We start from the raw sequence: 16,918 nt of genomic DNA on the forward strand, positions 1-16,918 counted from the left end.
AGGAATGGGACAACATTGAGTCATAAGAGTAGATGCTCCAGAATTGTTATTACATGGAGAATTTAATTAGTTACTAAAACAGACATGTCAGGAGAGGGGACAGGTCCTGATTAAGTCAAGGGTGAGGTTAGTGAAGGGGTGTCTTTGTCACCCAAGGGCTCACAATCTGTACATCTGGAACAGACCTTGTTCCAGCCAAAATTTAGCTTTCAGTCTTTTTAAACATAAAATTGTGATATACATAATCCTACAATTACACTGTATAGTTAGATTAATTTCACAACGTCCACAATAGATTATGGACCCCAATAATAGTATTCTCACTTCTTTGGAGAGGACCTGTCACCTCTCCTACTTTAGAAAATATATGCAGTCCCCTAAAAGAGCAAATACATGGAGCATTATCCTTAGATTTCTACATTGTGCTGTTCCTCTATTGCTCCTCCTGGAAATATATGCATATAATGTATACAGCAGCTCAGAGCTACCATTCCCATGTCAGTAAGGCATGTTGACGACGGCAGTGGTATGGCCTGCTTGTCAATTTTATTCATACATGTATTGTTTCATGGGCATAGAAATATTACAGGAGAGGCGACAGGTTAGGCTCCACATGTTGGATTTGACACAGCTTTTGATCCTCACATCACATTTGACAACAGTCTACATCCCATGCGTGTGAATATGTGATTGGGTTTCTACAACAGAAATTTTCTGGATGGTTTTTTAGTGCCAGTGCGAAGGAAAGTCCACTGTGAAAAAAAGTAGCACGCACATTATTTCTGGCACAAATTGAAGAACAATGGGTCTAATCCTGGTGCGGCATGTCCATAGCGGATATTCGGGTGTAATCCTCAGATTTCCACCTCAGATCTTGTAGCAAAATATGTCAGATTTGCAAAATGCAAATACAACATAAGTGAGCCTAATTTAGGGGATTCAGGACTCCTATGCTGGACTCTGAACCCTTGCAGATTAAGCTGTATAATGCTTCATTTCTCCAGTGGTGGCACTGCAGTGTAATTTATCACTTACTGGGCAGGTCAACCTCTGATCGGATTACCTTTGGCGGACCCTTCTAACAGAAACACATTGTCCAAAGCTGATGACACTTTGTAGCCATTGCTATATTAACATCAGTAATGACCCTAACACAGCTTCCAGGGTGCAGAGCCAGTGCTGAGGATGCAGGTAACAGCACGGTGCAGAGTCAGAGCTGAGGATTCAGGTAACAGCAGGGTGCAGAGTCAGAGCTGAGAATGCAGGTAACAGCAGGGTGCAGAACCAGTGCTGAGGATGCAGGTAACAGCAGGGTGCAGAACCAGTGCTGAGGATGCTGGTAACAGCAGGGTGCAGAACCAGTGCTGAGGATGCTGGTAACAGCAGGGTGCAGAACCAGTACTGAGGATGCTGGTAACAGCAGGGTGCAGAGTCAGTGCTCAGGATGCAGGTAACAGCATGGTGCAGAGCCAGTGCTGAGGATGCAGGTAACAGCAGGGTGCAGAGTCAGTACTGAAGGTGCAGGTAACAGCAGGGTGCAGAGTCAGAGCTGAGAATGCAGGTAACAGCAGGGTTCAGAGCCAATGCTGAGGATGCAGGTAACAGCAAGGTGCAGAGCCAGTGCTCAGGATGCAGGTAAGAGCAGGGTGCAAAGTCAGTGCTGAGGATGCAGGTAACAGCAGGGTTCAGAGCCAGTGCTGAGGATGCAGGTAACAGCAGGGTGCAGAGCCAGTGCTGAGGATGCAGGTAACAGCAGGGTGCAGAGCCAGTGCTGAGGATGCAGGTAACAGCAGGGTGCAAAGTCAGTGCTGAGGATGCAGGTAACAGCAAGGTGCAGAGCCAGTGCTCAGGATGCAGGTAACAGCAGGGTGCAGAGCCAGTGCTGAGGATGCAGGTAACAGCAGGGTGCAGAGTCAGTACTGAAGGTGTAGGTAACAGCAGGGTGCAGAGTCAGAGCTGAGAATGCAGGTAACAGCAGGGTTCAGAGCCAATGCTGAGGATGCAAGTAACAGTAGGGTGCAGAGCCAGTGCTGAGGATGCAGGTAACAGCAAGGTGCAGAGCCAGTGCTCAGGGTGCAGGTAACAGCAGGGTGCAGAGCCAGTGCTGAGGATGCAGGTAACAGCAGGGTGCAGAGTCGGTACTGAAGGTGCAGGTTACAGCAAGGTGCAGAGTCAGAGCTGAGAACGCAGGTAACAGCAGGGTTCAGAGCCAGTGCTGAGGATGCAGGTAACAGCAGAGTGCAGAGCCAGTGCTCAGGATGCAGGTAACAGCAGGGTGCAGAGCCAGTGCTGAGGATGCAGGTAACAGCAAGGTGCAGAGCCAGTGCTCAGGATGCAGGTAACAGCAGGGTACAGAGCCAGTGCTGAGGATGCAGGTAACAGCAGAGTCAGAGCTGAGAATGCAGGTAACAGCAGGGTGCAGAGCCAGTGCTGAAGATGCAGGTAAAAGCAGGGTGCAGAGTCAGTACTGAAGGTGCAGGTAACAGCAGGGTGCAGAGCCAGTGCTGAGGATGCAGGTAACAGCAGGGTGCAGAGCCAGTGCTGAGGATGCAGGTAACAGAAGGGTGCAGAGTCAGTGCTGAGGATGCAGGTAACAGCAGGGTGCAAAGTCAGTGCTCAATATGCAGGTAACAGCAGGGTGCAGAGTCAATGCTGAGGATGCAGGTAACAGCAGGGTGCAGAGTCAGTGCTGATGATGCAGGTAACAGCAGGGTGCAGAGTCAGTGCTGAATATGCAGGTAACAGCAGGGTGCAGAGTCAGTGCTGAGGATGCAGGTAACAGCAGGGTGCAGAGCCAGTGCTGAGGATGCAGGTAACAGCAGGGTGCAGAGTCAGTGCTGAGGATGCAGGTAACAGCAGGGTGCAGAGTCAGTGCTGAGGATGCAGGTAACAGCAGGGTGCAGAGTCAGTGCTGAGGATGCAGGTAACAGCAGGGTGCAGAGCCAGTGCTGAGGATGCAGGTAACAGAAGGGTGCAGAGTCAGTGCTGAGGATGCAGGTAACAGCAGGGTGCAAAGTCAGTGCTGAATATGCAGGTAACAGCAGGGTGCAGAGTCAATGCTGAGGATGCAGGTAACAGCAGGGTGCAGAGTCAGTGCTGAATATGCAGGTAACAGCAGGGTGCAGAGTCAGTGCTGAGGATGCAGGTAACAGCAGGGTGCAGAACCAGTACTGAGGATGCTGGTAACAGCAGGGTGCAGAGCCAGTGCTGAAGATGCAGGTAAAAGCAGGGTGCAGAGTCAGTACTGAAGGTGCAGGTAACAGCAGGGTGCAGAGTCAGTACTGAAGGTGCAGGTAACAGCAGGGTGCAGAGTCAGAGCTGAGAATGCAGGTAACAGCAGGGTTCAGAGCCAATGCTGAGGATGCAGGTAACAGCAAGGTGCAGAGCCAGTGCTCAGGATGCAGGTAAGAGCAGGGTGCAAAGTCAGTGCTGAGGATGCAGGTAACAGCAGGGTTCAGAGCCAGTGCTGAGGATGCAGGTAACAGCAGGGTGCAGAGCCAGTGCTGAGGATGCAGGTAACAGCAGGGTGCAGAGCCAGTGCTGAGGATGCAGGTAACAGCAGGGTGCAAAGTCAGTGCTGAGGATGCAGGTAACAGCAAGGTGCAGAGCCAGTGCTCAGGATGCAGGTAACAGCAGGGTGCAGAGCCAGTGCTGAGGATGCAGGTAACAGCAGGGTGCAGAGTCAGTACTGAAGGTGTAGGTAACAGCAGGGTGCAGAGTCAGAGCTGAGAATGCAGGTAACAGCAGGGTTCAGAGCCAATGCTGAGGATGCAAGTAACAGTAGGGTGCAGAGCCAGTGCTGAGGATGCAGGTAACAGCAAGGTGCAGAGCCAGTGCTCAGGGTGCAGGTAACAGCAGGGTGCAGAGCCAGTGCTGAGGATGCAGGTAACAGCAGGGTGCAGAGTCGGTACTGAAGGTGCAGGTTACAGCAAGGTGCAGAGTCAGAGCTGAGAACGCAGGTAACAGCAGGGTTCAGAGCCAGTGCTGAGGATGCAGGTAACAGCAGAGTGCAGAGCCAGTGCTCAGGATGCAGGTAACAGCAGGGTGCAGAGCCAGTGCTGAGGATGCAGGTAACAGCAAGGTGCAGAGCCAGTGCTCAGGATGCAGGTAACAGCAGGGTACAGAGCCAGTGCTGAGGATGCAGGTAACAGCAGAGTCAGAGCTGAGAATGCAGGTAACAGCAGGGTGCAGAGCCAGTGCTGAAGATGCAGGTAAAAGCAGGGTGCAGAGTCAGTACTGAAGGTGCAGGTAACAGCAGGGTGCAGAGCCAGTGCTGAGGATGCAGGTAACAGCAGGGTGCAGAGCCAGTGCTGAGGATGCAGGTAACAGAAGGGTGCAGAGTCAGTGCTGAGGATGCAGGTAACAGCAGGGTGCAAAGTCAGTGCTCAATATGCAGGTAACAGCAGGGTGCAGAGTCAATGCTGAGGATGCAGGTAACAGCAGGGTGCAGAGTCAGTGCTGATGATGCAGGTAACAGCAGGGTGCAGAGTCAGTGCTGAATATGCAGGTAACAGCAGGGTGCAGAGTCAGTGCTGAGGATGCAGGTAACAGCAGGGTGCAGAGCCAGTGCTGAGGATGTAGGTAACAGCAGGGTGCAGAGTCAGTGCTGAGGATGCAGGTAACAGCAGGGTGCAGAGTCAGTGCTGAGGATGCAGGTAACAGCAGGGTGCAGAGTCAGTGCTGAGGATGCAGGTAACAGCAGGGTGCAGAGCCAGTGCTGAGGATGCAGGTAACAGAAGGGTGCAGAGTCAGTGCTGAGGATGCAGGTAACAGCAGGGTGCAAAGTCAGTGCTGAATATGCAGGTAACAGCAGGGTGCAGAGTCAATGCTGAGGATGCAGGTAACAGCAGGGTGCAGAGTCAGTGCTGAATATGCAGGTAACAGCAGGGTGCAGAGTCAGTGCTGAGGATGCAGGTAACAGCAGGGTGCAGAGCCAGTGCTGAGGATGCAGGTAACAGCAGGGTGCAGAGTCAGTGCTGAATATGCAGGTAACAGCAGGGTGCAGAGTCAGTGCTGAGGATGCAGGTAACAGCAGGGTGCAGAGTCAGTGCTGAGGATGCAGGTAACAGCAGGGTGCAGAGTCAGTGCTCAGGATGCAGGTAACAGCAGGGTGCAGAGTCAGAGCTGAGGATGCAGGTAACAGCAGGGTGCAGAGTCAGTGCTGAGGATGCAGGTAACAGCGATATCATGCAGTATGACTCAGCTGGCGTTTGTCTAAGAAACTGGATCATGTATTTAAAAGTGCCATGTATTGTGCAGCACTGTACACAAGGGAATCCAATACTCTTTAAAGAGCAAGAAATCTCTTATTTAGACTAACATAAGAGCAACATGTGGAAACAGCAGCGCTGCCAAAATACACCAAGAATCATATGAAGTTTTAGCTGGATGACTTTCATGTAAACAGTGTTTTCCACCAGAACTTCTATCATCACTTCACAGAAGAGCAGAAGAGTCGTCCATTTAAACATGTTACATGCATAGATCAACAAAGGGATAAGATAGATAGATAGATAGATAGATAGATAGATAGACGGACAGACTGGTAGATTGATAGGTAGTTAGATAACAAATCGATAGATAAGTATATTATGTAGATAAATACATATGAGATAGATAGACAGACAGATTGGGGTCCGTAGAAAAGATCTCCAGGGTTGAACAACCCCTATACACAGAATTTGATGGTCGTTGTGCTCCACTTCACTCAGGTTTCTAGGGAAATCAGGTTCTTTGATTTTGTATTTTCACAAAAAAATTCAACACAGTTAAAAAGTCAGTGTGAAAAAGATTCCAGCCCCAGTGCTTCATACAGATCCTTCTCCATCTTCCTGAGTGATACGACTGTATGATCGCATCACTTTATTTTAGGGAACTGTAGCTTATCTTGAAAGTGTTTACGAGAGAACCCAGAACTGTCAGTGAGGGCCCCGCACCTGGACCTCAACTCAATGGGTTCCCTGTACTGTAAAATACGGGCATTCATAGGTCACCACATACATCCAAGATCTGCATGAAAACACTGGATCTGGGATTTAATACGGTCACAGAATTCCTGTATTATTTATATATCATGCTATACATTCTGTATCTATCTATCCATCTATCCATCTATCTATCTCATATCTATCTTTCTATCCAACAAAAAAGGGGAAATTAAACCAGCACCTCTATAACATATATACTGTAGATAAGAACGCAGGTGCAAACTACCTTGGCTGCAACATAATACGCAGAACTACAAGTAGCAGCACACTGCTTGATGCACAAAGACATAAGTGAACGGTTAATATATTAAAAAGTAAACTGCATAAATGCTCTACTTACTGTAAGAAAAAGTAGAAGCTTTGCACATATTAATAAAAAATGTGTCCTGCCCATCTACCAGCGACAAGGTGGTTTCCAACAGACGGGACCTTCTCTAACACATGCCTCTCCTGGGCAAAGTAGGATCCAGGTAGATAGATAGATAGATAGATAGATAGATAGATAGATAGATAGATAGATAGATAGATAGATAGATAGGAGATAGATAGATAGATAGATAGATAGATAGATAGATAGATAGATAGATAGGAGATAGATAGAGATAGATAATAGATAGATAGATAGATAGATAGATAGATATCTAACACATTATCTATCTATCTATCTCTTCTAACACATATCTATCAATCTATCTATCTATCTATCTATTAGGTATCGATCGATCTTCTATCTATCTATCTATCTATCTATCTATCTATCTATCTTTCAATCATGTTTTATCTATCATCTATCTACTATATATATCTGTCTATATCATCTATCAATATCACATTTATCTGTCTATCTTAAATGTAGTAATGGGGATAGAGCTGACAGAGAATGTGCCCCAGGGGTTACAGCCCCTGTGAGGGCAAAAACAAGGCATTCTGCATTAGCACCTGTACTTACAGTATCTATCTCTATCATCTCTCTGTCTATCATGCCCCTATTGTTTATACTGTATATTTCCACTGGCTTCCCCTCCTTATTTACCTCCTAGGCCGATACAACGTTAAGAAACGTCACTGTATCTCCTACATGCAATCAAAAGTTGTATCATTTCACTGAACTATGGCAATAAAATGCATTGTATGACATGCAGTACCGCTAAAATCCTGCACTGGTGGTGGCGCTGCGTGCTAATAGTTGCTTCCTAGATCCTGGTGAAGTTGAGATTTGCAATTCATAAGAGGTTCCTGAAGCTGTTCACATTGCAGATGAACATTTATTTTCCACTTAAACAAAGCACAGTCCTCTATAAACTCTGTGTTATTAATCTGAGCCTCCACTTTAAGGCAGGAGGCTGACGGCACCACCTCTAAGAATACAGCTTATTTCTTTACTATGCAGAAATCGTGTCACAGAGAGATAGCTGCTATGAACAAAACCCCCAATTATGCCGATAAGTACTGTATATGCTACCTACCTGCCGCCTACTTATCCTCATATAGCTGACTGTTACATCGGGCTGCAATAACAAAGAAGATCAAGTCTAATTCTAGGTGGGCGCTTTATTGCAACGTTCAATCGTCGTGATAAAGTCGCAGGTTTATCATGGGGGGAGTCGAAACTGTCGCAACACTTATGACATGGTTGTAATTTTTGCAGTCTCCTAGTCACATGCACTTGATTCCCCCATTGGATGAGGGCTCATGCACACAAACGTTTTTTTGTCCGCATCCACAGTTTTTGCGGATCGGATGCGGACTTATTTAATTCAATGGGGCCGCAAAAGATGCAGACAGCACACCGTGTACTGTCCGGATTCGTATGTCTGTTCTATGGCATCTGCAAAAATATAGAACATGTTCTATTTTTGTCTGCATTACGGAAAAGGATAGGGCTGTTCTATTATGGGCCTGACGTTCCTTTCTACAAAATGTGTAACGCACACGGCTGCTATGTGTATTTTGCAGATCCATAATTGGCTACGGTTGTGTGCATGGGCCCTTACACTGAGGTAGCACAATGGATGAGAAAACCTGCGACTTTACCGCAAACCGCTGCCGTAGGCCCTATCATTATGAGTCAGACTGAGACACATTGGGGCGGTTGTGGGTCTTTGTGACGTTCACCTATCAGGAGAATTAGGGTCCTCTGCTCTACCAGCTAAAGTGACCATTGGTGACTCAATGCAGGAGGAGCAGTCATGGGATTCAGCCAGTTCCCTCCAGTTCTCCAGATCCATTTGTTAAAATTACAACTGAATCGGGGAACCGTGTTACCGGCTGAGTCCCGATCCAGCAGGGCAGCTGGAGATGTTCGCTATCATTGCTTTGCGTGCCGCTGTTAGTTTAGCTCCTTAGTTGGGTGGTGTGTGTGTAGTGTATATATATGGTGTATTTATGTATGTGTACCATATATATGTGTATGTGTGTTGCATGTATATGGTGTATGTATATGTAAACGTGTGTCGTGACGCCGCATTTCCGCCGTTGAGGAGGGAAACTGTTGTTAAAAATGTTAATCCCACCCCTGAGGAGGAGATTATTTGCAGAGGTGACCATAAATGTCTGATAGATGCAAGTCCCACCTCTGAGACCTGTACCTATATCCAGAACTGAAGCCCCCGACCCCATCCTGCCGGGTGACATACCTGCTGTGAACCAAGAGGAAGCTGAGCACGCTCGCCTGTTTCTGGCCCTGCTCTATAGGCTTCAGTCTAGACTTTTTTCCCTTGTATTCTTCTACCTGTATTCTTCTAGTTCAAATAATCCATAGTACCTAGAGCTATATGGTAACCCTAAAGGAATCTCGAGACTAGAGGTTAATTATAACATTAAGATTCATATTATTAATAATATTCTCTTTTATATTGAGAATAATAGATTCTGTTGGACCTATTTCCAAAAAAAAAAAAAATGTATCCAAGTAATGAAAGAATGGCATATCACCATGGGAGATTGTATAACATGAAATTATTTTGCAAGATGTCAAACTGTATTGTAAAATGTAATAAATAATATAAATATTATAAAAAGTGAAGAAGAGCACACTGCACATGCGTGGCATGCTCTCCATTCATTTCTATGCACACTCAGCTATTTCTGGCTGTCCCATATAAATGAATGGACGGCGCATCGCACGAGTGAGGCCATCGCTCCATTCACTTCTATGGGAAAGGAACGGCGGGTGGCAGTGCATCCTAGCTAGGTATATATGTCAATTACAGAGGAGTAGAAAAGTAGACATCACAGAAAGGACACCACTAAAACTTAGCTTTTAATATCAAGAAACTATAAAATAACTTCATACCATCTCCTACCAGTGGTTTATAATAGGCGATAGGGAAAAGGAAAGGAATTCCTTATCTCTCTCCCTATCTCTATTTGATCCCCGCCTCAAAAACGGAATAGCCGCCCCGATAGAGGCGATCCCGTGTCAGGAACCTCCTACTCGCCCTAGTCAGTCCCTGACACAGAAAAGGGTCCCATCACCAAGATCACACGTTGTACTTGTCCGTACGTCACGTCAGGGTATCAGGCTACGTATATGCCACCAATGTCCGAGATGAGACAACCCCTTTAAAGGGTTATGCCCCCAATGTCCAAAATTGGAATACTCCTTTAAGAAAAATTCTTCTTCCGGAAAATCCCTTTAAATTCCATATGCTGAGATATAAGCTCGTGTTCAGCTATATCAATGAATCGCGGAAATAATCATTGCACGACACAAGGATGTCAAACGGCAGATTTTGTACGTTTACCATAAAATGAATATAGGCCCGTTCAGCAGAGAGTAGAACTTTAGGCTTGGCATAATTAAACGCAGTCACGAGTATCAGAATTCAACCTCCTCTTCATGGCGGGGAGGAGAAGTCATCAGTACGTGAGGAGTTTATGAACTGGTAATATTTCCTAATGTTCTAGCGGCCATAATGAGCTATTCTCCCAAGTAATGCAGAGCGCTCATCTGCTCGGGGCCATGTCTCTATCTTACGTTCTATTACATCCTCTGAGTTACTACAAGGCCCACCAGCAAAGTACATGAGGGCCTCCTGACCGTAGAGGTAAGAGAAAGAAAGATCAGCCATATTGTCCAAAGCAACCAATCAGATTCCAGCTCTCATTGCTCGCCTGCGGTTTGGAAGTTTTATTGATGCATTTTGTAACAAGTAGGAGTTTTTGATCACTTTTTATTAAAGTCGGAGGCAAAGCAACCAAAAAATGGCAATTCGGCCATTTCGATTTTTCTTCTGTTACACGGTTCACCTTACAGGACAAATACTTTCATATTTTCGGACACAGTGATACCAATGATCTTTATTCATTTATTTCTATTTGTAAAATGAGGAAAGGTGGTGATTTGATATTTTTTTTTTATTATTCTTTTTAAAAACTTTTTGAAAATGTATTTTTGTCGCCCCCTAGGGGGGTTTGAATGTTGAAATAATTGGATCTCTGATACCATAGACCAGGGATCAACAACCTCCGCCACTCCAGCTGCTTGAAACTACCATTCCCATCATACACACCGGCTCAGCTGCTCTTGTAACTCTCACAGAAGTGTATGGAGCGTCCTGGGGGTTGTAGTTTTAGAACAGTTGGAGTGCCAGGGGATGCTGATAGTTCACTATTGCAGTCTATGGGCAAAATTGCAATGTTCCTGTTAGGCCCTGCCTGAGGTTTACTATGGCATCTTAAGGGTTAAATATCCATGATCAGAATAAAACAGCAGGCTCCCACCTACAGCCCACGCTCAGCTCCGGAGTGAGCACCATATTTAAAGACCCGGCATTTGCTACACATGTACAGAAGATGACACAAAGGGGTTAATAATTTTAAAAAAGTCATGCTCCATCTGATTCAAGTATGACACTCATTCTGAAAACCATAAGGAGCATTTAGCAAACCTGGCGTTCCCATATGCGTGCGCTATAATTTGTGCCTTTTAGAGGATACATTTTCCTCCATATCTCTCAATGTACTGGAGTAAATACATTAAGAAATGCCCACCGTATAGCTCTATGTCTCCAGCTTCCCTTCACACAGTAGATGATAAAAACTGCCTGCCTGTAGCCACCACTAGAGGGAGCTCAGTTATCACTGAAGTCAGTGGAAGCTGTTAGAATCTCTATGCACTGAGCTCCCTTTAGTGGCTGCATTACATAAAGCAAAAGAGGTTCGCAGTGACACGATCTGCCTCCAAGATGAGGACGCCACTGACTAGGCTGAAGAACTCCTTAAAATTAAGGACCATCTTTTAGCGCAATGCCATTTTAGGTTCCCACAAAGGGGAGAGGGGGGTTATCCCTCCATTGAGCAAACCAGCCGTGAAATTCAGATTCCACGCAGCTGTAATCTATCGTGGGACCCAGCAGCAGTGATTCCCTGCAGCGCCACCACAGGAGAAGTGAAGCATTACACCGTTCTCATTTAAATCAATAGGCTATCTGTGTAATGTAGGGACATGTTGGGTCCTCCAGAACGAGCTATGCTCTTCGTAGCCACTCTCAACTATAATAGATGAGGGTCCTAACTGGAGGACCCTCTTTAAGAGGCATTCTGTTTTGTTCCGTCATAATACATTTCTATGGGCACAAATAACGGTTCCGTTTTGTTCCGTTATGTATGAACTTTATTTTCCATCATACAAAACGGAACCGTTATTTGTGCCAACAGAAATGTATTAGGACAAAGAAAAAAACGGAATGACTCTAAAGGGTTCCGTTGTGCGGAAAAACATCCTAAAATTCTGTTTTTATTCGGTAATAACCCTGTTATAACGGGACAGTATAACAGAATTACTAACACTAATGCGAACCCGATTCTTTTGCAGCCCCATTAAGACGAACGGGACTGAGCCGCAAAAAATGGGAGCAAAACTACAGCCACGTGCATGAGCCCTAAAGTGTAACTTTCCCTACCACAACTCTAGATTATGTCAAAACGTATGCAAACTGATGGCATTTGTCAGACGGATCAGGATCCTGATCCGTCTGACAAATGCATTGAAATGACAGATCCGTCTCTCCGGTGTCATCGCAGCATGCGCAGACCGCAATGCCGGATCCGTTTTTGACGGAACACTCGGGGCCGGATCCGGCATTAATGCATTTCAATGGGAAAAAAATTGCCGGCATTGCGGTTGATCCGGCATTCCGGCAAGTGTTCCGGAATTTTGGACGGAGATAAAACCCGCAGCATGCTGCGTTATTATCTCCGTCCTGAAAAGTCAAAAAGACTGAACTGAAGACGTCCTGATGCGTCCTGAACGGATTGCTCTCCAATCAGAATGCATCCGGATAAGGCCTCGTGCACACGACCGCTTTTCGGGTCCGCATCCGAGCCGCAGTTTTTGCGGCTCGGGTGCGGGCCCATTCGCTTCAATGGGGCCGCAAAAAAAGATGCGGACAGCACTCAGTGTGCTGTCCGCATCCGTTGCACCGTTCCGTGGCCCCGCAAAAAAAAAATATAGCATGTCCTATTCTTGTCCGTTTTGCGGGCAAGAATAGGCGTGTCTACTATGCAAATTGCGGAAGGCGCACGGACGGCTTCCGTTTTTTGCGGACTGCAAAAAACGGAACGGTCGTGTGCATGAGGCCTAAAACTGATCAGTTCTTTTCCGGTATTGAGCCCCTAGGACGGAACTCTATGCCGGAATAGAATAACGCTAGTGTGAAAGTACCCTAAACCTCCCAGCTCTTTTTTTTTTGTAGTGTTTTTTAAAGACTTTCCAAACCTGTCACTACAGTGGTGGTTCCGCTTACTACAATGACATTCCCCAAATCTCCAAACTTGCCCCTTGCCCCCCTCCTCCGCCCCTGTTAAGTCATGCATTAGAGGGAATCAGAGATATTCTTCAAAATCCCACTTCCACTTCACCATGAGAGAAGAGCCGGCTGCCCTGGCAGGGAGACAGGGGTGGTATTCCAGCATCCAGCTGTATCCTGGAGTAGTGGTGATAGATTTGGGATTTGCATGTCCCAGCCCACCGGCGGCCAGGCCTTCCCCCCACCATCTCTGCTGTATTCTCAGCAATCTAGCATTCACTCAAAGTAGTAGGAGACACAAAATCCTCCAAGCCTGCTCTCCCCCTGTGCACTCACTATGCTGGATTGCCCGGTGGTCCTGCTACATGAAGGAGGATTTCTAAGGACTTACCTCTCTGTGGTGGAGAGTGGTGCCCCCTTCAGAGACACTTACCAAGTTTAGGGAGCTGCAAATATAGGAATTTGGGGGTGGGGGGGAAGAATTAATTTTCTGCAGAGCAGGAGGGAACCCTAGCACCACAAAAAAAAGAATAAAAAAAGAAAAAAAAATCTTCTGCTGCTGCTTCCCATGACAAACATGCATCTTGCCTTTTGGCTACTGGGATTACTTCTATTTCTACAAGACGTCTTGAATGTAACACCAACAGCAGGACCTAAACTTCTCCCAAGGCAAGGTAACTACTGCTGTATGAATGGGGAAGCTTCGTATTGGCCATGTTCTGCACTGGGATATGATTGATACTTTATTATGCTGTTGTACTGTTTTGTTGTTATTTGAAGACAATGTTACTATAACTTTAGCTTTTTATGTGTCCACTTTTGTTGCAGCTCAGCTCCTCCAGAGTCTGGGTGACTATGAGATAGTGACACCCACAAGAGTGAATGAGTTTGGAGAAGTTTACCCCAAGAACATGCACTTCAAAAGGAAAAAAAGACATGTCAACCCCTCTGCAGACCCCGCAGACCCCTCCTGGCTCAACTCTACCACCCATTATAGACTCTCAGCCTTTGGACAGAAGTTCTTACTGAACCTCAGTGCCAATTCTGGATTTATTGCACCGGTCTTAACTGTGAGCCTCTATGGGAAACCTGAGAGGAACCTGACTGATTACTACAATCATGACACTGACTTTGGGCATTGCTTCTACACTGGACATGTGAATACAAGGGCAGAGCATATTGCAGTCATCAGCCTGTGCTCAGGAATGGTGAGTCTTCTGTTGGGTGACAGTGGGGTGCACAGTGCATGACTTTGCATTCTAGATGTAGCAGAGCTGACTATGTCGTGAGTAATAAGATCTCCAAATCAGCTTCCTTTCCCAAAAAAAGAAAGCCTCTGTTGTCACCAGATGTAAGGTAGCTATCCTATAAGTCAGGCCTTAAAGCATATTCCTCCATAAGGAGAAATGTTAACCCCCCTCATACTTATGTCATAAGTATGTATTAACTGTGGTCAAAGTTGTCCTGTACAAAGCAAAGATAGATAGATAGATAGATAGATAGATAGATAGATAGATAGATAATGTGCAAGTTAAACTTTTGCAAAAATATTTATTTAATTTATTTATTTTTTGCAATTACGGTATTTTATTTTTTGCCAGTTATTACATCATATAAAATTCAGATTTAATTTTTCATTGATTGTGCAAAGACAAGTGACATCCTAAAGGGGATTTGCTGGCAGTCAGGGTATCATTGAGCTTAGGTGATGGTAGAAGGGGAATTCTTCTACTGCTGGTGTCACTGGGGGGCATGCACATTCACACAGTGCTGGCCAAGGGGCTGGTGCCCTCACAGGGAGAACAGGGATTGGTGACATCATTCTGATAGGAGCGGAAACAGGGGGCTGGACAGTCATAGTAGAGGGGGGGGGAGGGACTGCTGGGGGGGGGTCCCAGTGTCTGCTGCACAGAATACATCAGAGTTTGCAGACTTCTGGGCACTTTTAAGGTGGAGCTGCTGTGACCTGGGAAGGCTAGAGAATTTGCAAACCTGCGTGTAGATTACTTTAAAAAGTTTCCAGAATGACTTATTTGTTGCAATGTAACTGCTCGGCGATGGTTATTTTGCAATGTTGTAAAATATTATTGCTAATACTAAGGCAATAATACAAATATTTACACAATTACTGGAGAATATGTTACAATGTTACTGTGTTGTACAACATATCAGATGATTCTTAAGTGATCTGCTGGGAAGTGACTCTAGTGCAAATCGGTGATAAGGAAATGGGCGGATATGATCTTGTGAAGCCCTAGGAAGATATATCTCACATGTTGTGAAATTGTCGATGACCATTAATCATAATCTGATAAAAACAGATGAGTCGTAAAGGATAAGTCAGTGTGAGATATATAGACGATTAATGGTCAGATGCAGTATCTGAATATCTCTGTGTGTCAGACGGGCCAACTTAACCCTCAAAGCGTATTGGGTAATCAGGCATCCATCCTGAGTAGGAATACATACCAGCAGATGTTGAGTTAAATCCAGGAATCCCTTTAAAACACAAAACACATTGGGAATCTCCGTTGAGTTGTAAGGTAGTGGAGTACAGAAAAGATGAATAATTTCCTTGGGAATGAACCAGAAAATCCTGAAAGCAGGATCCCGAAACCCAGACCAACGCTACACTGTTCCCCAGTCTGGCTCTACACTGGACTGTTGTTGTCATTTGTTTGGTAGGTGGAGTTTCTATGACTGGAGTTTCATTTAAGGGAGCCGGAAAGATTTATTTTTCCAAAGTGGAATTGAAAAAAAAAATCTTAAAATTGATTTTCTATTTATTAACTATTATAGTCCTATAAAAGATACCTATGATAAGAAATGTTTTAAAATCCAGGATGAATTTGCATTTGAAGGAGAGGTTGTCATTTTAAGAATACCACCTTAAGTGGTTTGAATTTTATAAACTCTGAGGTGTATATATATATATATTTTAATTACTCTAAAGGGCATGTATAGTTTGTAGATGGATTATTACCTTAAGATAATAATAATTAGTATAAATATTCATATTTTCAGTAACGTTCTAGTCCTTCATTGACTGCTGTTCAATTGTCTAAGCTACATTGAGGTGCACTGAGTTCTTAACGTCGTACGAGTTATGCAAATAATTTCAATGTACAGGGGTCCAATTCGGGACCCATGCATTGCATAGAAGGGCTATTTGATATTTGTTTTTGAGCGTCAGTGTCATTAAAGGATTCACTGGGCCTGAAGCCCCACAACCTGCAAGAAATGTAAAAATAATAAACTATGCCTTTAAAGCTACACACCAGTGCCCCCCCTCCTTCTCCCTTCCCCCTCTCGCTTCACTGAGACTACTACACCAAGTGTTGCAATGGTAATTAGTGTTGTTACGTCAGTGGCTCGTGCCCGCCTCTGTCCCGCTATTTTGGGAGGGCACAGGCGCCACTCCACACATCCTATGTATGTTGCAGGTCCAGCGTTCAGGCAGGGGGCCCTGGCGCCGGTGTCCTGTGTGTCTTTTAGGGATGTTCTTCATTGATCCTCACCTTATTCTTCAGTTCTGCAAAGGTTAAACCGTCCTTTGGCTCTGCATGGAGCTTCTAGGCTGTTTCTAATGTGCTAAACAGCTTCTGCTATACATACTATGCTGTTTGTCTCATTCTCTGCCTGAGCAATAGGTTCACTAGCTTGTTAGATCCTGCAAAGGAGCTATAATCTGCTAGTCTGCCTATGTACTGACTTCTGCCTGTCCATCTGCCTCCTGACTTGACCGTTTCCTGATCTCTGTACTGACCCTTTGCTGCCTGTCCTGACCTCTGGACTGTTGCTCGAATGCTCACAAATTCTGCTTGCCCTGATCTCAGCCTGTTACTGACTACAAGTTTTGCCTGGCCCCTCGGTACATCGCACTGGTGTCTCTAACTTCTGTGGGTCAGCTGTCAACCACACTAAAAGGGTAAATACTAGGGGACTGCCAGGATAAAGCCCTTACGTTTGGCCCAAAGTCAAACCGGTTCATTGACACAGTGGTCCCACACCCACTGAACATAACAAGTGTGACAGCTCTCAATCAGCCATTGAGCAATTGATATGACTGTGGACAACAAGTCACCTCATCTTAGTTGACTGAGATCTGGAGCAAACATTTTGAGGCAAGAAATATTGCAAATTTAGGGTCTATATGAAAAAAGGTTGGCTAGAAATCCC

The 16,918-nt window shown here is 45.4% G+C and overlaps 1 protein-coding gene and 1 long non-coding RNA gene across 4 annotated transcripts in view; one reads left to right on the plus strand and one right to left on the minus strand.

The window, feature by feature from the left end:
- LOC120978462 overlaps positions 1 to 15,417 on the minus strand; it is a 65,866-nt gene extending 50,449 nt beyond the window's left edge. Inside the window, exon 1 of the long non-coding RNA XR_005774097.1 lies at positions 15,209 to 15,417. This is a non-coding gene — a long non-coding RNA (uncharacterized LOC120978462). The remainder of the gene's footprint in view (positions 1 to 15,208) is intronic.
- The window catches only part of ADAMTS9 (ADAM metallopeptidase with thrombospondin type 1 motif 9), a 221,078-nt gene continuing 217,152 nt past the window's right edge, over positions 12,993 to 16,918 (plus strand). For all 3 annotated transcript variants that reach the window (XM_040406600.1, XM_040406599.1, XM_040406602.1), the window contains exons 1-2: positions 12,993 to 13,413; positions 13,568 to 13,947. In XM_040406600.1, the coding sequence (XP_040262534.1) occupies positions 13,308 to 13,413; positions 13,568 to 13,947 (486 nt within the window). In that variant the 5' untranslated portion in view covers positions 12,993 to 13,307. The remainder of the gene's footprint in view (positions 13,414 to 13,567; positions 13,948 to 16,918) is intronic.

The sequence above is a fragment of the Bufo bufo genome, chromosome 9, assembly GCF_905171765.1.
Source record: "Bufo bufo chromosome 9, aBufBuf1.1, whole genome shotgun sequence".
Taxonomy (NCBI): Eukaryota; Metazoa; Chordata; class Amphibia; order Anura; family Bufonidae; genus Bufo; species Bufo bufo.